Below are 21,234 nucleotides of genomic sequence, written 5' to 3'. Positions count from 1 at the left end.
TCTGAAGCAATATGATAGTTGAGTAAAAAACATACACATTTAAGTCATTTTTTTAATATACTATGAATCTCCACTTTCCCTTTCACATTCTTTTTTTTCTGCGATTCGCATATCGCCACCTACTGTGCAGGGAGGAGAATTTATAGTAACAAATTACCAATATTGTTCTGTTTCTCATTCACACTTCACTTCTCAATTATACCACTTTATTTAACCACTGGGATCACATTAATTACTTTCATGCTGCCTTCATGTGCTTTTTGGAGCTTCAAAGTTCTGGCCACAATTCACTTTCATTGTATGGACCTATAAAGATGACATATTCTTCTAAAAAATCTTTGTGTTCAGTAGAAGAAAGAAAGTCATGCACATCTGGGATGGCATGAAAGTGAGTAAATGATGAGAGAATTAAAATTTTTGGGTGAACTAGAAAAGTGCTCGAGCAAATAGGTATATTATTATTATAATTTGCTTACTCAACTCTACTTTAAATATACCCATGTTTTGTGTACTGCAAAGTATATTTTTTATCACGCAAACTGTCTATTTGTACTCGGCAGGGTACTTGATCATATTTGTTAACATAAATTACTCATGTTTCGTTCATTTTGTAATATGCTGCGCCTCTGCTCACTGGCCAAATCCCGTTGCTGCACCATTTCAACCAATAGGGCTGCATGCATTACAGCTGATAGGTCGGGATGAACTCTGGCCATTGCATGAACTGTGTGCGATGCACCATTGCACTTTTACACACTGAAATAGTTAAAACGTCTAGCCCCAATCGTAAGTAACATAAACACCACCATCGTTACGCATTATTAAAACAGTCGTAAAGCTGACATAGTGGATGGCCTGCTTTTCTGAAGGGGCGTGTTCTCGACTGAAAGCTCCGCTCTGCCTCTCTGTGTCTGGCGAGCAACTAACTAACTATCTACCCAGGCAGCGACGGTTGTACTCGATGCTGAAAGTAGCTAGCTTGCTTCGTCAGAAACCCACGACAGCGATCTCGTCTCAGTCAGAAGTTAGGATGCGAGAAATGCATTCAGATACATTTATGGGCAGAACATATTTACAGGATGAAACTATGGAGGACTGAGAGACGGCAGGACATTTTATCGGTGAAAATTTGACCGGCTTTTCGGCCAAGCCGCCAGCATACACAGCCAGCACCAAAAGGTTTCTGCGTATCTACAGACGGTTTCCGCGCCCGGCGGACTAACTGCGGTCGGAAAATAAGGTAATATTTTGATTGTATCGAGTTGTGTCGTATGTATTTGGTGTGTTTGGCACGAGTAAGGTTGAGATGGAACGTCTCTTGCTGAGCGGTTACTGCACGCGGCGTTTCTGCGCTGTTCCCCGGGCGAGAGTGGCTAATTAGCTCGCAAGCTAACGCCAGCTTTAGCTGTCTCGGTGTTTATTTCGCCTCAGAGTTTATTCGTAATATGTGTTCGTGTATTCGTTGTCTCAGAGGAACATGTTTATGATTTTAAGTGAAAATGGTGTTGTCACGGTTTATTTTTTTGGAAGGGAGTTCACTGGACACGGTAAACTTACACGAATCTGAAGTTATACTAGACTGTAAATATGGCTGACGTTTCGTCCTAGAATCGAGGACGCGCAACCGAACTAGTGGCCTGCATGATACCTTTTCTCGCCGCTGATTGGATAGGCGGAGAGGGTGGAAGCCTGTGATTGGCTGTCTAAGTATGTGGGGGTCGATAAACTTTGCAGCCTCTGGCGGTCGTCTGTCTCACTTGAGTGATACATTCCAAAAAACTCTACGTAAGTTTTTTAATGGCATATGTCAGTTAAAGTGTATAGGGTGGTTTATATCTTTGTGTCACGACGGTGGTAATCTTTAAAAATGGTTTTAGTGTTGACAGCAAGAGGACAAAGCGATTGAGGCCTTGTCCATAACATCAAAAGTCCCGCCCATTGGACAGCAAAAATAAAAACACTCTAAAAATTGGCGGTCCGCCTTAACTTAATCCTGCCAATGAATTTGTATAATCAAAAGGCATCTGCGTGACTGGTAAAGGATGGGTTTACATTCTCACGAGTTATATTTATTTCCTTTTGGTCTAACGAATTTTTGGATTTATGCATTCATGCAGTGTTGGGTAAGTTACTCTAAAAAAGTAACGAATTACTAACTGCTAATTACCTATTCTACACTGTATTTTACTGTACTAGTTACTCTTTCTGAAAAGTAATTGCATTCTTATTACTAATTACTTTCTAAAACCTGATCAACTTCGACCAGATGACAATTACAAGGATAGACATGATAGTTCTTTTAATTCTTTCAAATAAATCATATAAAATCAAATATGTCATTCATAATCTGGCCAAAAAAACTTAAGGGGGCTGTATTAAATCGGAAAACATGCATTTTAACGGTTTAACGAATTTAAATTCACAATTGTTTTATATAATTGTTGTAGAATCTATACAGTATTTAACAAATACATCAGAAGTAACTATAATTAAATTACTGAAAAAATTAAGAGTAATCCTTTAGTTAACTTTTTTCATTGAAAAAGTCATTTATTTACAGTTATTAATTACTTAGTAATGCATTACCCCACAACACTGCATTTATGTAACATTATAATGAATTGAACTGAGAAGTACGAGTTGTAGTACAAGTTTTATAAGCAATGACATTCTTGCTTTCAAGAATTACGTTTCTTTGCCCTGGTCAACAGTTGGCCACATTATTATTTTGTTTCATTTTTATGTAGTATTGTTTATTCCACAAAAGTAGTCAAATAAACCAAGTAGTCCTAGTACATTTGTAGTCATATTGAACGATCATAAAAGTGCAAACGTCACATATGCTTTGCTTAATGCTGATTGTAAAATTTACCAACAGGAAAATAATGTTTTTTTTTTTTTAACCCAAACCGGAATGTGTTAAAGACTTGAAAATATTTTGCAATCAGCATGTGATGATGTGGGTTGTAACCACATCCGTGATACAAGAGCGTGCGCACGGTATTTAAAGCCATGCGACTCATTCGACCCAGGTTGTTGTCTAAAACTTCTCAACGTTGACTTTTTGCAAGACATGGCTTATTGTAAATGGAAAAGGGGAAAAAATAATCGTGTTTGGAGGCTGTTGCAAAATGTTAAATGCAAGACTTCTGAGATATCTTGTACTATGATTTCTTTCTTGCTTTTTATACAGTTCAAGGTACAAGGTGCCTCGTGGCTTAAGTGCCTATGAGAAAACCACGGCAGAGGGGAGGCCTGCCCGGGGCCTTGGCAAGCGAAAGAAGTGATGCCGTAGACACAGCTGCAGCAGGTAGGGGGGCATCACAGCCACAATCACCCTCTCCCTACCGGCCGAAAGTTTCACCCACCAGAGAAACCTTGACATATGCCCAGGCTCAGAAGATTGTAGAAGTGGACCTGGATGGAAGATTGCATCGGATCAGCATCTTTGACAGCTTTCCAGTCATCACTGAGGACGAGATGACCGCTCAGGACATTACGGAGTGCAACAGCAACAAAGAGAACAGCGAGCAGTCATCAGTGACTGCAATTGTGAGCTCGCCACGCAGATCAGCTGCCCACAGAGGCAAAAAGAAAGATACAAAGAATTTTTCATCGTCTCATTCATCGCAAAACCACTGCTCCAACGCTCATGGACAATCTCAGACACAGTCAAATCTGCACAGCCAACATGGCCCCCTACCCAATCCCACTTTTAGATTGCTGGAGTCCTACGAACCAGTGGAGGTTACCCCACGCCCTATGGCATACTACCGCTACATTGAAAAGTCTAGTGAGGAGATGGAAACAGATGCAGAATATGATATGGACGAGGAAGATATGGCTTGGTTGGAGCTGGTAAATGACAAGCGAGAGTCCGAAGGCCAGCCGCAAGTGTCACCTGATACTTTCGAGCTCCTGATGGACCGCCTAGAAAAGGAGTCCTTCTTGGAGTCTCGAAGCCATGCACTTTCGCAAAGCGTCATTGACGAGGACGCCTTCTGCTGCGTCTGTCTTGACGATGAATGTCTCAACAGTAATGTCATTCTGTTCTGTGACATCTGTAATCTGGCTGTTCACCAGGAGTGTTACGGAGTTCCTTACATCCCTGAGGGCCAGTGGCTCTGCCGGTGTTGCCTGCAGTCGCCCTCTCGCCCAGTGGACTGTGTGCTTTGCCCTAACCGGGGTGCAGCTTTCAAACAGACCAGCGATGGACGTTGGGCTCACGTGGTCTGTGCTATTTGGATTCCAGAGGTGTGTTTTGCCAACACAGTCTTTCTTGAACCCGTTGAGGGTGTTGACAACATTCCACCAGCTAGGTGGAAGCTTACATGCTACTTGTGCAAGCAGAAAGGTTGTGGGGCATCTATCCAGTGCCACAAAGCCAACTGCTACACAGCGTTCCATGTAACTTGTGCACAGAGAGCGGGACTCTTTATGAAAATCGAACCAGTCCGAGAGACTACTGTGAATGGGACTACTTTTTCGGTGAAAAAGACGGCGTTTTGTGAGGCGCACTCACCGCCTGTGAAGGAGGGCTCTGATGATGAAGAAACTGGGGGACGGGTTTTGGGGTGTAGAGCTAACAGGGGCCGCAGTGCCTATATTCAGACGCCAGAGCTAAAGACACAGCGAGGAAGCAATAAACTGAATTCCAAACAGCAGCAGAAGAAAGGAAAGAAAGAAGAGGCATCCAAAAAGGTGGCAACACCATTGGTGATGGTCTCAGAAATACCTACTCACAGGTACTAGTATCGCTTTAAACACAATTCGTTCACATGCGGACATGAAATGGAAAGTAAAGTTTCAAATACAATAAAAAGATTCCCCCAAAAATGACAGTACTGACATTATTTACTCATGCCCATGTTGTTCCTAACCGGTATGCTGTTATTTTTTCCATGGAATATAAAAGTAGGCATTTTTGAAGAATCTTTTAAACCGCTCTTTCCATAAAACAATAGTAGTGATCACATCTGTCGTGCTCCAGAAAATACACGAACACCAAAAGCACCATGTTCAATATTAACTGTCATTATAAGGGGTTCCTGTAGCTCAACTAGTAGAGTATGGTGCTGGCAGTGCCAGAGTCATTTAGAGTCCTATAAAATTAGTTTTATTTTTCCCAAATTCCGTGTTTTCGGTTTTAAAGGTTAATTACATTTTATCATTAAAAAAATATTAAAATCATTCATTGAATTTGAATCAATTGAAAACAGAACAATTACCGTTCAGCATACCATTGCATAATTTTTTTATTAAATGAAGAGTGTCTATGCTTTATTATTATTATTACTACTACCACTACTACACTGAATATTACATTTTACTATACAGAAGTTATATTTGTCTATCGCATTTTTTCACTTTCATGCGACTGGTTAAATGGAGCTTTTATTTTGGGGGGAATCTGTATTATTTTAAAGGCAACATGGGAAATGTGCTTATTAAACTGCAAAAGGCTATGATTTAATTGTATAAGTGTATAGTCTGCATGTGCTACATGCTTCACTGTGAATAAAGTGCACTTACGGTGAGAAAATAATAAAATGTTTAGCAAAGCTTACTGTTTGATTATTTTGTTGGTGTTACAGGTTGAGCAAAATTTCTAAAGATGTTCTTATACAGAGAAAGAATCAGTTTATGCAGAGGCTGCATAACTTTTGGTTACTCAAGCGTCAATCACGCAACGGTGTGCCTCTCATTCGCCGTTTACATTCGCATCTACAGGGCCAGAGGAGTGCAGAACAGGTCAGTATTTTGTAGTCTTAAGCCACACCCATTACTCATAACTGTAATATTGTGGGCTGTTTGCAAGTCTTTGACTGTTATTAACTGTGAATAATCCATGTAGGTGGAGCCAGATGAGAAGCTCAATGCTGTGAGAGAAGAGCTGAAATACTGGCAGAAGCTTCGTCATGATCTGGAAAGAGCTCGACTGCTGATAGAGCTCATCCGTAAGCGAGAGAAACTAAAGAGAGAGCAGGTAACATATAGCTTCTCTAAATGTACTGTATTTTTTGTACCATGATTACTGTGAAGTCCTGTGGTTAGCTTTAATGAACAATGATGCAGGAAATAAGGTCTCTTTAGACATTTTGGCCCTGAATGAAGTTGAACTAAGGTTTTAACTAACTTGGAAGATTACAGTGCTGAAAGCTTAACTTTGTCTTTATTGCAAGTGCAGATGACTTATTATGGACTTAAAGTGGAGCCTTTCAGTCCCCTCCCCCCATAGTGAATAAAACAATATTATTTTTGCACCACTGTTTTTATTAAAATACTATTATTACAACAAAACAGTTTAGTGAATGTGTATCTTTAACTACATGTCATTTAATCACCCTGTCAGTGAGTGATGTTTTAATTCAGTAAGCACTGACAGCTTCAACAAGCAATTTGTGAGATTTATTCAAACCTTTTTGACTGATTTAGTTAAAGAACTGGCTCATAAGAGTCATTCAGTAATTGTTACTTAAGACCTGACACAAGCCTTTTCCATCATGGCTTAAGAATTTTAAACAAGGCTTTATAGTTGACTTGAAGCTTTACTATCGTTTACAATACAAGAATCTTGTTTACAGAACAACAAACCTGTGCCTGATCTGTTTAGATAGTGTTTAATGATATCTGCAAACATCTGCGATGTGTCACCTTGACCTGGGAATTGCAGAAAAATTTGCCAGTTGTCTAACTGTAACTTTTTGTTGCTTCTGAAGTTGAAGATTCTCCAGGCAGAGACTGAGCACTTGTTAACTCCGGTTTTGGTTCTGCTGCGCTCTACACTAGAGCAACTTCAGGAGAAAGATACTGCAAAAATATTTGCACAGCCTGTCAACTTGAAAGAGGTCTGTCTATGTATCAAGTTTTTCAAGAATTTTTATGTTTATGTTAGTGCACTATGCATTTCTGAATCATTTCTGTATGTTTTTATCTGTTTTTAAGAGCAATAATTAACGCTTTAAAATGCTATATCTTTTAAGGGTATTATAATTAAGGATGCTCCGATACCTGGATCGGTATTGGCTCTGATACTAATGTTTTTAATTGGATTGGGTATCCTTTGGAGTGGATGAGCCTGATCCAAATGTGATACTGGTGTGTTGGTCATGGTAGTTTCATCAAGCTCCAAAAAATGCATAAAAGCACCATAAAAGTAGTACATATGACAACGCTACACACAAACTACATCTCAGATGTAGATGCTCGATAGTTTGGTTCACTTCTAACATGCATTGAGATCGGATCCAGAGGAGCAATTTGCCAGATTTTGAATGAATAGCATATTAAACTACTGTGAACTAGCCCACTCACAGACACTCTGTGGTCAACGTCTTCCTGAAGTGTTCCGTCAAAATAAAAGCCCCAAGGCTTTAAAGTTAAGAAATTACAACTTAAATACATTACTATTGTATAATAAAATGTATATATTTATTATTGTTATTATTATTCATTATAATAATAATACAAATTATTATTATTTCAATGTATTATTATTTGTGTTAAATGACAGTAATATTTAACTTGACTGGGTTCCAAAAAATGATTTATAAGCAAAAAAAAATTTTTTTACATTTATTCCAGATGCAAGAGACCTTTTGTACTGAAGACTTTCACTGGAATAAAGGCCCCAATATACTTTTATGACTCGTAAGACCACAGTTTCAAACTGGGAGGCGCACATCCCCAGGGAGGTGCCAGAGCATGTCGGGGAGGTGTGGAGTTTGATGATAAATTGAAGTAAAATCAAAAGTTACATAGAATATAAATGTGTATATATATATATATATATATATATATATATATATATATATATATATATATATATATATATATATATAAATAGAATAAAAATGTATTGTCAAGACAAATTAAAATGAATAGGTTAATGGACCATAGTTCAGATACCTTTATGGGGTTATAATACTATTAAATGTAGTGAACGAATGCATACGACTGATGCGAGAGCGCATCCATATGTACCGATTGCACTAGCACTAATCTCTCCACTCGCACGCAGATTTCCTTCACTCACGGACAAAACTGAACGTGCACTCTTAAATATACACTGCTCTGAAATCTCCCTGCTCTCACTCATAGAGTGCGTGTGCATGCTCAAAACGTGTCCTATGCACTCGCAAATCTGTTATAAATCCATATAGCTCTGCCTCTGTTCATCCTTCATGACGTGTCCATTGTTACGAGTTCAACATGATATTGGGTCGATATGTATTCATGCGTTTGTGTCAAACATTTTAGCTTCAGAACAGTTAAGTAATTCCATTGTCATTACGGCAAACATGTATTTTTTTAATCAAAATAATGCAGTATACTGTTTCATATTAACCAGTGTATGACGTATTGCCAAATGAGTCTCTCAGACTGAATTTACGGTTATTGATCATCATTGGTGAATTGCTCCAATGCCTGAAATATGATGAATTTTGATAATCTAACACTAGAGGAAAATACCTGATAAAACTTCAAATATGTAGCTAGAAAGTACTGCTGTTTTTAGTGGAAGAAATATATTTGTGACATTTAGCATAGGCTAAATCTTATTTATTATTTACTTTGCTATTGTAAGGCCTATATACGACATTGATTTATGAATATAAATTTGAGAAAAAAAGAAGTTGAGAAGAGAGGTGCGGTCTTCTACATTTTGTCAGAAGGGGTGCTTACTGTTTAAGACTTTTAAAACCCTGCTCATTGCTATATTACTATACTACAGCTCATTTTTCTGTTAAAGCAGAATTTTCTGTAAAGCTGCTTTGAAATGATCTGTGTTGTGAAAAGCGCTATACAAATAAAAATAACTTGACTTAATACAAAATTTAAGAACAAACGGGTCATTTAGAACAAAATCTGGCCAAAACTAAGGTGTTTTTGAGTTCATTTTGGTGGCAAACTTTTAGGAATGTGTCTGCTAAACATCTTTTTACTGCCATTTGGTCCGCATCATCGGTAAATGAGACCTGAATCCAGGGACGAATTACCGACCAGGCCAATGGGGCCAGTGCCCAGGGGCCCTTGACTGCCCGGGGGTGCCCTGGGCTTTAAGGCTGCGCAATCTAGTTTGGTGATTCCCCTGCTTGAAAACCCTTTTGAGCATGAACAACAAACACTTTAAGTGGCCCTTGGAGATAATTGCCTTTGCAAGCCATAATCCGTCCCTGCCTGAAACAACTACTACTTTGAGGCCGACAGCTAATTCTGTTTTCGTTGTTTAGTCCGTGAAGATCAGTCAAAATGTACACACTGCCGTGCAGCATTATTTCTGTACGATTGTTCGCATAGTGACATTTTCCAAGACCATGTCATGCTTTTTTTTAAGTCTACAAAAATAATTAACTTATCCTATTATGGCCGCATAGTGTTCGCGCATTAGCACTATGAATTCGGAGTATAAATGAGAACATTTTGCATTTTCAACTGCATATATTTCTTTAAATCATCATTGAGTGGTTCAAAAAAATCTTTAACTGATCTTGTGTGAATTCTACTCATCAATGACTTCATGCCTCATTCTATAACACATATTAATATCATATTAGTTAATGTATTCTTGTATACATGTAGTCTTGAGTATCCTCGTATTTAAATGTACATCTAAACAACTCCCACAGAATTGTGCCGTGTGTCTGGATGTTCACAAACAGTATGTCCTTGTTTTGTGTTTCGAACTTCTTTCTTGCTCTTGAGCAAAGAACAATGAAACACTTTTCCATGTTTGAGCTGGGGCCTTCACTCTTAATTTTGCTGCTGCATTATCCAGTAGACTATTTAAAAATAGTTTTTCTTAATAGGTTACATATTATTTATATAATCGTTTTTTTGTTTGTTTTTACTCTCTATTTGTTTTGGTTTCTTTACTTATAAGAGTTCCCCCAATCAGTTTCACCCAGTAAGGTATAGATATTCTAAACTGCTTATTAAAGAAGCAAGACTGGTAGTGAATCAGTATCGGCCTATACTCAGAGTTCAGGAGTCATATCGGGAGTCGAAAAATGGTATTGGTGCATACCTAATTATAATATAGTTTATATACAGACAATACTGTATATACCCTATAGTATGGGAACTGAAGCTTCAAGTCTAAAATAACAACTGTATTTTTGGTTCTCAGGTCCCAGATTACCTGGAGTTTGTCTTGCATCCCATGGACTTCTCCACCATAAAATCCAAATTGGAGGCTCACAAATATTGCTCAGTGACTGACCTGGAGGCTGATTTCAACCTCATGATCACCAACTGCCTGCTTTACAATTCTAAAGACACTGTGTTTCACCAAGCTGCAATACGTCTGCGAGACTTAGGGGGTGCTATCCTTAGGCACGCCCAGAGACAGGCCCAAAACACAGGCTTTGACCTGGACACAGGCATGCACCTGCCAGAATCGCCACACAAAAACGACTACTACCGCTGCACTTTTGAAGATGGTGAGTACAAGGAGTCCTTTAAAACTTCGGCTGAATCCTAGTATGCATACTTCTGCTAATATGAAAAATGATGTACTGTGCTAGCAGTAGTAAAATCCACACTTTGAAGGGGTTGGTCACCTAAAAATTAAAATGATTTAGTTTTTACCCTCATGTCGGTCCAAGCCCGTATTACTTTTTTATCTGACGACCAAAAAAGATGATTTTAGGTTATTTTTCAAGATGGCAGCTAGAATGCAGTTGACATTTTGTTTTGTGAACTGATTTGTGTTTGATTGTGTTTTGTGTGTGTGTAGTGGACACGCTGCTAGACCCTGATAATCGATTGCACATGACGACAGAAGATCAGTTGAGGGAGCTGCTAGATAAATTAGACGTGGTGACATTGATGCGCTCGAGTGGAGCACGTACACGACGTCTGCGCCTGATTCGCAGAGAAATCAACAACGTTCGCTATAAGCAACACACACGGAACTCGCACATGCTGAATGAAGACCTCAAAGAGGAAGATGAGGAGGAGGAGGATAAAGATAAGGAGATTGATGGTGAAAATAATCTGTTGTTATCATCATCGGACAAAGGTGAGACTTCAGGTTCCATTTCTTAAAAGATTGTGGAACTAAAGGATTTTCAAGATGTTTGTTTCTGTTAATGGAACTTGAACATCTGCAGAACATTGTATTAAAATACTTTGTTTTACTGCATTGTGCTTTGGTGGCACCACTGCTGAATCTACGATGTCACAACAAAATAAATTGTTTCAGTTGAGTTGTGAGCTTACAGTCTGAACATAATTTAATGATAGAGAAAGACTCGGTGCAGCAGAATAATACATATGTCAAGTCATTTTTATTAGTATCACTATACTTAATGCACGTCCATTCAAAGCAGCTTAACAGAAAATCATACTGTTATGTCTGTAACATCTTTGTATTGCAATGAACTCAAACTCGTTTTCGGATTGAATCACTCGCTCATTGTCTTGCTCACTCACTTAATCAATCGGAGCAGTTCTTGACTTGCTCTGAACTGACTAAACCACATTTTCATATTAATTTAGAAAAAAACATTAAAATATGTTACCAATAATACTAGGGATTCTGTTTAGAACTTTTATTTAGTATATAGTTTGGACCAATTATTTCAGGGTTGGGGATGTAGTTAACGGAACCAGAAAGAGTGAAAGGTTAAATTTTAATAGACAGGCTGCAAATATTATTATATAACGGCCATGATGCCTTTCTGATTCCAGATTGCTTTAATGTGCGGTTGTACATTTTTTCATCTAGATGACTTTAAATCAACTCCTCCACCCATGCTGGAACCCACAGGTCTAGCCCTGCCCCCTCCTCCAGGAGACACCCCCCAGGAGCCACCAACACTCAGACCCATGACGTCTGACCCCAGGACCACTCCATGCCTGCCCAAGCGCCTCAAACTCAACAGCGAGATCCAAGAAACTGTTTCAGACTACGCCCTTGTGAACAGCTCCATCAAACCTGAAGATAGCCTACCTTTGATCAGCGAGAACAAACTGACCAACGGCCTTTCCTCCACCGAATCACCAACACGGCCCACAATGGGAGGGGTCGGACGGCGAACATCCGTCCTCTTCAAGAAAGCAAAAAATGGGGCAAAGCTTCAGCGTGAAAAAGACAGTCAAATGCAGAATGGAAACAAGGAGGAGGCAGTCAGCGCTGACCCTGCACACACACCAAACTGCACCACTCCCATCAAGAATGAAACTTCAGCCCAGTCAAAACCTCCAACACCTCCACCCATATCGACCCCAGCGAAGCAGAGAGCAAGAAGCCGCAGCTGTAGCCCAGAGCGTGAGCAGGAGAAAACCCCTCCTCGACTCACTCTAGAGCCTGGTAAATAAAATGTGTTTTTTTATTATTATTATTATTTTGAATTTTTTTACATGCAGCATTATGACTGGTCTTATGTTAATGTGGTAATGTAAGTGGATGAATCTCATGAAAACGTCATATTTCACAACATAATCAAAAGGATATATTTAAACAATATCATACGAGCAAGAGTGCGATATGGCCCTACATCAACACTGCTGTAATTCGGCCGCAGGTTATCACAGCAGTGCTGATTTAGGGCCATAAAGCACGATTGCGAGTGTGATATTGCTTGTATACAACAGTTCAATTAACAAGTACATTTTAAAAAATTTGGAAAAACTGAGTACGGTCATAAAAACGCATTTGTGCATTGAACTACTTTCTTACATGATGGATCAGAATCTGCCATTGCTGATTTAAACCAAATTATGCATCCACGCCTCTCAAAAATATCACTTCAGAACTACTAGTATTTTAGCTTGGGCTGTTTCTAACATATTATTGGAGGTGTGTGTGTGTGTGTGTGTGTGTGTGTGTGTGTGTGTGTGTGTGTGTGTCAGTGAGAGTGAGATGGAGCATGTGATGATGCTGTTGTCTGTTAGTCAGCTTTCTGAAGATAATGTAATTTTGGTAAAATTCATCCTATTTTCTCAGTGGAAAAATAACCGTTCAAGCAGGGGTATTTCTCCCTATTTCGCAAAAGCCGATGCACAAGAGTCATTCACTATAGAAACCGCAATCTCCTCCACCACTTTAAACTGTATTTTCTCTCCAATGTGGAAACTTCTGTAAGAGGTAAGCACCTTGAGTTCTGTAATTAAACAGTCTGTTGTGTCTCAGTTGAAGTTGTTAAAGCAGTTTAAAGCTATTTCCTAGCTTTAGTAGTGTAATAGTAATAAAAGCGATCACGTAGCGCTATTGTATGTAAACACTGAGTGACGCTGACTCACTTCACGTCATTCAACAAACAATGCTCATATTACAAACAAAAAAAATGTTTTTGCCTCCACCTGCTGGCTAACATATGTAATGTCACAAAATTAAATGTATAGAGACAGATGGCACTTAACACATCTGCACTGCTCTTACACTTTAGTTTAGAACAGCCAGCGCCTTTCATGGAAGCTCTGACGTCATTGGTGTGTGTGTGAGTGCGTGCGGTTTTAGTTTTTTTTTGGTGGAATGTGAGTTTTCCGTGACTGCTACTTAGTCCTTGAATAACACGTAACGTGAGTAAGGGCAGCCGGAGGAGTTTCTGGTGCCCCGCTAGTGAGTTGTTGCCCTACGCAGACTGCGTAATATGCGTATATGGACCGGCGGTACTGAAAAGACAGCTTGATCACAAATACAAAAAATTACAGATGTTGAGAATTAATGCAATTGGGGGAGGTAGCCTACAGTAACCACAAGCTACCACAAGCAAAGATTCATTGTGGAAATAAAGACTTGTGGTCTGAAAAATTGCAACCATCTGTGTAGGCTGATAATATATCACACTTGCAAATTTTCTATGGGTACTGCACAAACATGACAGATTTCTATAAATGTATCCAATTGTATGTGCTGATTTGGATTAAAACATTTAATCCAATTCAAATCTCTTTTGTGTATAGGCTACAGCTTTTTAATACACCAAGCATAATCACTACATTTATTAGATCTGTGGATCTAATAGCAGTTGATTCCATATTACACGATGTTCCGGCACATTCGATTCTAAAAAGAAAAATAATTGCTTGCATGTCAATCCATTCTGTTTCTTGTATTCTCCCATGTGGCTTTTGTTTGATCCATTTGACACATTCCATCTCTATTTATTGAGTGTACTTGTTAAAAAATATTTCAAGTTCGTTATGCTTCACTCTAGTCAGTTGCGAACCCTGGTAGGGTATACGAGAGCGCCACGAGACTGCACACCCCCGCATACAGACGCGCATTCCTCTTCTGTATCGCGTCGTGGTCCAATCTCTGTAATATGGAATCAACTGCTCACTCTTATTAGATCCACTAATGTGCAGTAGTGATTTTGCTTGGTGTATTAAAAAGCTGTAGCCTATACACAAAGGGGTTTTGAATTGTATCCAAAGCGACATCAGCATAGATAAAAATGTCATAACTTGAGATCAAAAGACCACTTGACAAACACACTGTAAAATGTTTCACTGTTATTATTTGGATATGTTTGTATGTACTCCATTTTTGTTGATTAGGCATTTATTTTTATTTACTGTGTGACCAAAAGTTTACTAGCAAATATAAAATGGGATTCACTAGTAAAAATACTACTTCACGCCACAGTGAAGAACTTTAAACGCTTTTATAATTTAATGCAAATGTTTTCATTACAAATTAAATAATCAGAATGCTAATTTGAACAAAGTTAGGTGTTTGTTTCCACCATTAAGAACGATGTGTATTTATTTGTAAATTGTTACATAATTAGATATACATTTTGCATGTTTTATAAGATGACCCCAAACCTAGGGCAAGAAGAAGGTAACTTGTACCAGCTATCATCTGATTTTTATAAAATGTATAAAATACTTTTTAAAAACTTGATTCTTAATCACGTTTTTTGTCATCTAATGTAAAAACACTAAACCAAATGTTCTATGTAATTATGTATTTTCACAATTAAGTTGAAACTGGTTAATATGGCAGGGGAAATTTTTTTTATGAATTACATACCATACAGGCCTATTAATAAATCCATATTTAGACACCAATGTATTTTTACACCCTATTCCCGGTTCCCCTACCTCCCAATATAAATTTATAAATAAAAAAAAAAAAATATATATATATAATTTTTTTTTTTTTTAATGAATTTGGAGTGGTGTGAATCTTAACTAAAGAGGTCTACAGACATTTAAAATACATTTATTAAAAGTAAAATAGTAATTAAAATAAAGTTCCTTTTAATAAAATGCAATCATTTATTTACATATTGTAAGCTTTGTATTTATTTAATAATGCTTTCATATTGCAGAAGCATTACTCCTCCAATTTTTTTCAGCTTATTTATATATATAAAATGAAAAGAAGAAGAAATATTGAAAGAGCTCGAGTAGAGAGATAACTGGCAACAAATGTTGCTATGGTGCAGACATGTAGCAGGTTTCTTTCCGAATGAATTGGGGTTCGAGAATGGAGCGGACTATCTCATCTGGCCGTCCTAATTGCATTCACACTATACAACTTTGATGCTAAATTTCTGATACTGCCAGAACTTTGTTGAATGCTAAAGATCATCGCAAAGTCTATTAATTGGCCGTCTGTGAATGTTACACTGAACGTTGTAAGATTGTCGATTTTGCCCTATGACAACAGAAATCCTTTAGGATTCCTGAAATTTGCCTCCGACGACAGAATCATGGCTAAAATAATACAGTGTGCACCGGAATTTAAGCCTATCTTTATCATATAGTCCACGCCATTTTTCAAGTGATTCGTCAATCTGCCCATAGACTTATAATAAGGTCTTTCCTAAGGACACGTCAATATACATATGCATCAGACGGACGCTTTTCAAGTGTCTTACTTTGGTTGTCACGTCATAAACGCAGTGTTTTTAAGATGTTGTCAATTTAAATGTAGTTTGAAATATGGCCAAAACAATTATCACAATATTTTTTCCGTATTGTTCGATATCGATATTTATCACAGTATACATTTCATATTATTAATGCTTGTTTGACCTCAAGAATAAATGAAACATTACTTGTTTCCTTTTAAAGTATACTCAATTTAGGAGTTTATTCTACATAAAGTGTTTGACCGCTTTTTGTTTAAGTTTCAATTTGCCAATTTCGCCCTCTTCAGCTGATGTTTGACAACACTGAAAGACTTTCTTGAGACACTCCACCCTTCAGCTCAGTAATGCTCCATATCTGGATTGCCAACTGCCAATAAACATCACTAAAAGAAACAATTTCTTGCATGTGGCAGCGCTCTGGATCATGAAAAGACATTTAACTAAATTGGACAACGATAAGCAGCAATGGTGATTGTTTCTGAGTTACTGTTGTGTTAAGTGCTGTCAGTGCTGTCTTGTTCGGAACACAATAATATTGAATTAGCCGGATAGCTAGGGTAATGAACCCCATTGCTAGTTTCCATGAAATCAGGGCTTTGAAGCCGCTAGCCTGCTAATACTGCCTAACTGGCTGATTTCATGACAGTGATTCAGTTAGCTAGTTGTTTGTATCACTTTGCCAAACTGCTTGCGTTTTTAGCGACACATACCTGATTCGATCATCTAGATGTAGAACATAGGCTAAATATAGAAAATTACTCAAATTTATCATCCAAAAATGACTATTTTGTTTTCAGCTGGAGTTGTACTTATTGCCCCCTGCTGACAAAGACTTGTGAAAACATGAAGGGTACATCAAGCTTAAATAGCTCCAATTGTAGAAAATTATTTATTACGGTCCAGGGGCATGATTATTTGTTAATAATTTAACATAATTCTTTTAATGTAATGAATGGCTCTAAATTAACACGTAAATTCATCATGCCTATTTTATATATATATATATATATATATATATATATATATATATATATATATATATATATATACATATACACATATATATACATACACATACACACACACACAGATCAGCCACAACATTAAAACCACCTGCCTAATAATGTGTAGATCCCCCTTGTGCCACCATAACAGCACCAACCCGCATCTCAGTATAGCATTATAAGATGATATTCTTCTCACCACAATTATACAGAACAGTTATCTGAGTTCCCATAGACTTTATCAGTTCAACTGAACTGCTGCTCACTGGATGTTTTTTGTTTTTGGCAGCATTCAGTGTAAATTCTAGAGACTGTTGTGTGTGAAAATCCCAGGAGATCAGCAGTTACAGAAATACTCAAACCAGCCTGTCTGGCACCAACGATCATCCATGCAATTATCCTAGCAGCCAATTATGTGGCAGCAATACGGTGTATAAAATCATGCAGATACAGGTCAGGAGCTTCAGTCAATGTTCACATCAAACATCAGAATGGGGAACATTTTTCATTTCATTTATTTGGACCGTGGCATGATTGTTGGTGCCAGATGGGCTGGTATGAGTACTTCTGTAACTGCTGATCTCCTGGGATTTTCACGCACAACAGTCTCTAGAATTTACACACACAAATGGCCAGACTGGTTCGAACTGACAAAGTGTATTGTAACCAACATAACCGCTCTGTACAATTGTGGTGAGAAGAATGTTTGTGTGTGTGTGCGTGTGCGTGTGTGTGTAACAATTTGTCAAATATTGAATAGTTATTTAAATTATGGATGGTCATATGTTAATGTTCTCTTGGGTGTGATGTCATAACCGATTTCTGAAATGACTAATTTTTTGCAGCTTAATGTCAATAAATGATCAGGGTGGACTGGGAAAGGAGCTTTGTGTTGCAAAAAGTTAGAGCATGACTACATAGTAGGTCGAACGATTTAATTTCAGAAGAGCAAGGACAAGCCTATGAATTGAATTTATGCCACTGCAACTGTAATTAGTGTTAATTAAACTTGTCTGTATTTTTTAGCTCTCACAAATGGATTCCGAAAGCACAAAGTCTCTGACTCAGAATGCAGCTCTTCTCCAACCTTCAAAGAACTGTAAGAGAAAACAACATTAATGACTAAGACCTTTTAGCAGCTTACAGGTCACATGTAATGTAAACTCATATTATCTCTGTTGGTTTCAGTGTCTCGCCACCTAAAAAAAGCCGGGGGAAACCTGCTTTGTCCAAAATGCCGTTCTTAGAGACTGTCAACGGAGACACTGACTACACTGGGACTGGTAAGATGTTGTTCCTGACAATGAGTTAAAGAAACAACAATGATCCCTTAATAAAGATATTTTAGTTTTTGGAGTACACAAGGTGACAAAGTAATGCTTGTGTTATTTAGTTGTGCTGTCAAATGGGGACACACCTGATCCTGAACCTCTGGACTTGGTGTGGGCTAAATGCAGAGGATATCCGTCCTACCCTGCTCTGGTGAGAGTGTGCGCTCAACATGCACATTGCATATTACACTTTTATATATCCTTAGGAGTCATGAATACTTTTACACACAAAAACAGTAGAACACTAATTTAAGGTCCTTGAGTGAATTGTACTTTGCTGTTTGAAATATTGGGACCTCAAATCTTCTTCAACAATTTCCCTTTTAAGAACTGGCTGTATCTTATATCAACCAGATTCACCTTAGTTTGAACATGTGCAGATATAAATAAATGTTTAGATATTATGAGAAGATGCTCACATGACCCAAAATTCTGATGAATACAGGTAGGCCTGTCACGATTAATGAAATAATCATCTGATTGCAGTGATTTGCTTTAAATGGTTATTTGAGAGAACTGGTATTGTGCACTTAATATTCAAATCACATTTTACTGTCCAAAAATATAAACAAGTATTTTAGAGAACACAAAGCATTCTGGTTTCATTTCAATTTAAATGTTGTGTAATGTAAATGTTATTTGTCATTGTTGGTTCATACACGCATGTTAATGACACAGCCCTGTGTCATGGCTGCTTTCTCTATTTATAAGGAGATGATAGAATGAAGACGGAATCTCAAAGCTCTTTCTTCATGTGAAATAAGGGCATGTGGGTTTAATCGGAGAGCCTTTTCGTAATGTGTTAAAGTGAAGAATTTTGGACAGAAATATTTTACCATTACATACATGCAGTATAATATAATATAGCTATTCAGGTTGGCTGGGTTCCAACCACAACAGTGTAAATACAAAAGACCAAGACTAAAGTTGACCAAACATATATATTTTTTAAATATATTTAAAATATTATTTATAATGCATTCAAACGTTTTTAAAGCCTTAAACTTCTGACAATTTTGACTTCTTATGAAGCACACATACAGCTATGACAATTAATCGTCATAATCGTGGCATCCCTAAATACAGCCATACGCAAGCCTTCTTATTCACATGGCTAGAATATTGGAATATTGACTATCAATATCAGAAAATAACTCAATTCTGGTTAATATCAGAATGTTATAATGCATGTTAATTTAATGGTTTAAATTGCTCCTGTTTTGTAGATCATAGATCCAGAAATGCCTCAGGAGGGTTTGCTACATAACGGAATACCCATACCTATTCCCCCTCTTGATGTACTGCGCCTGGGGGAGCAGAGACAGGAAGAGGCTGGCGAGAAACTCTTCCTTGTTCTCTTCTTTGACAACAAACGCACCTGGTAAGCATAGCACTGGAAATGTGTATTTGGTTTTCCATCAGTGGATGTGTTGGAAGTTCATCTCTTGTCTGTCTCTGCAGGCAGTGGCTGCCACAAGATAAGGTTACCCCTCTCGGCGTGGACGATACGGCAGATAAACTGCGCATGATGGAGGGCAAGAAGACCAGCATCCGGAAGTCTGTGCAAGTGGCCTACAACCGAGCTATGATCCACCTGAGCCGGGTTCGGGGAGACCATGGTTTTGTCGGCTCCAACTACCTGTAGGACAGAGCAGCCAACCACATCTGTCCTTGTCTACTACTCACATGGGCTCGATCTAAAATGACTCTGTATTCAATCTCCATTACATCAGGCCAGCTGAAACACATTTGGTTAATGCTCCAGGTATGGGTTTCCTGAGCAATTTAATTCACTTTAGTTCAGTTCATCAATGTGTTCAGGAACAACCCTCTTCAGTGATTTGGTTGAGGAGTCATTTGCGATTTCAGTTCCATTTTTATTTGTTTCAGGCATGTAGAGGGTATAGGTTGCTTTCTAGGATGGGGTCCCTAAAGGGCGACAGTTTATATCAGTGATTCGTGTATTTTTAACTGGTGTCACTTTATGGTGATGAGTCTACACCATCCAGACTCAGAGTTTTAGCTTTTGGGTCCATTCAGAGCCATTAAGTTCTGCAAATGTATCATTTTAAATGATCAAATGAATTAACTTAAAGAATTTAAAGGTCTGAATGAATCACTGCCATTTTCTTATGATAGCTTTTTACTTTTCAAAGTTTTACAAACCACTTCTTGTACATTGTAAAGACACTCATGTATATAATTATGTTTTCTTTTTGTTTTTTTTTTATCATATTGTATCTTATTTAATTTTTTCTCTTGTTTATTGTGAAATAAATTGCCTGGAGGAATGAAGAAATGAAGACGGTTGTGTACAGACGTGTAAATGGTTTTCAGATTGACTCCCTACAAAGTGTACCCTGCTTGTCTTTGATATCAGATAGTGTGAGTATGTCCATATAGTATGTACATTACTGGCATACATTTTATGTACATGCATATGAACCAGCTCACACTTGTCTATGGTTAAATATATATTCTCAGTTTTGATACAACAAATTAATTTATTTATGGACCGTTAAGAGATAAAGGAATTATAATGTACTGGTTGAAGATGGAAATCAAATCTCTTATTTTAGATAAACTTTTAAATTGGCTCTTAAGATCTCACTTCACGTGCGTTCTGATTCTGCTTCTTTTTAATATTTCGAGGTGAAATGTTGGAGGGATGATGATATATTGTACTCATGCTGTTAGAAAGTAAAAATCCCTATTCACCATCAAGCACAAAACCTTGTATTTAATGTAGAAAGTTGTGGAGCTTTTGTTGACCGTTTATAAGCTGGAACCTTTAATAAATTTTAGGCTTGTACAAACTGCAGATTTTACCGACCCACCAAATAACCCTGCCTCAAACAGTATTTTCTCGTGTGGGGGAAATAAATGTTCTATTGAAACTATACTATGATCATTGGTGTTTGCGGTTTCATTTAAACATGATTCTTAAAGGAATAGTTCACCCAAAAATGTAAATTATCTCACTGTTTACTCACTTTCATGCCATCCCAGATGTGTAACTTTCATCTGCTGAACACAAATTAAGATTTGTAGAAGATTATTTCAGCT

At 37.8% G+C, this 21,234-nt stretch overlaps 1 protein-coding gene across 2 annotated transcripts; it reads left to right on the top strand.

The window, feature by feature from the left end:
• Positions 1-745: 745 nt before the first annotated feature.
• On the top strand, positions 746-21,060 carry brpf3b (bromodomain and PHD finger containing, 3b). Of its 2 annotated transcripts, none has more exons than XM_052094541.1 (13): positions 746-1,240; positions 3,194-4,745; positions 5,595-5,751; positions 5,855-5,986; positions 6,720-6,848; positions 10,130-10,442; positions 10,739-11,023; positions 11,732-12,316; positions 17,864-17,936; positions 18,026-18,120; positions 18,231-18,319; positions 19,395-19,549; positions 19,630-21,060. In XM_052094541.1, exons 2-13 carry the CDS (start codon positions 3,229-3,231, stop codon positions 19,811-19,813), a joined length of 3,714 nt encoding a protein of 1,237 aa, XP_051950501.1. In that variant the 5' UTR covers positions 746-1,240; positions 3,194-3,228; the 3' UTR covers positions 19,814-21,060. The 2 variants fall into 2 exon arrangements, with proteins under 2 accessions (XP_051950501.1, XP_051950502.1); XM_052094542.1 differs by lacking the exon at positions 746-1,240 and adding an exon at positions 1,718-1,785.
• The last annotated feature ends 174 nt before the right edge of the window (positions 21,061-21,234 follow it).

Source organism: Xyrauchen texanus, chromosome 27 (genome assembly GCF_025860055.1).
Source record: "Xyrauchen texanus isolate HMW12.3.18 chromosome 27, RBS_HiC_50CHRs, whole genome shotgun sequence".
NCBI lineage: Eukaryota > Metazoa > Chordata > Actinopteri > Cypriniformes > Catostomidae > Xyrauchen > Xyrauchen texanus.
The sequence above is the reverse complement of the archived record's forward strand: the minus strand, read 5'-3'. Positions and strand labels throughout refer to the sequence as shown.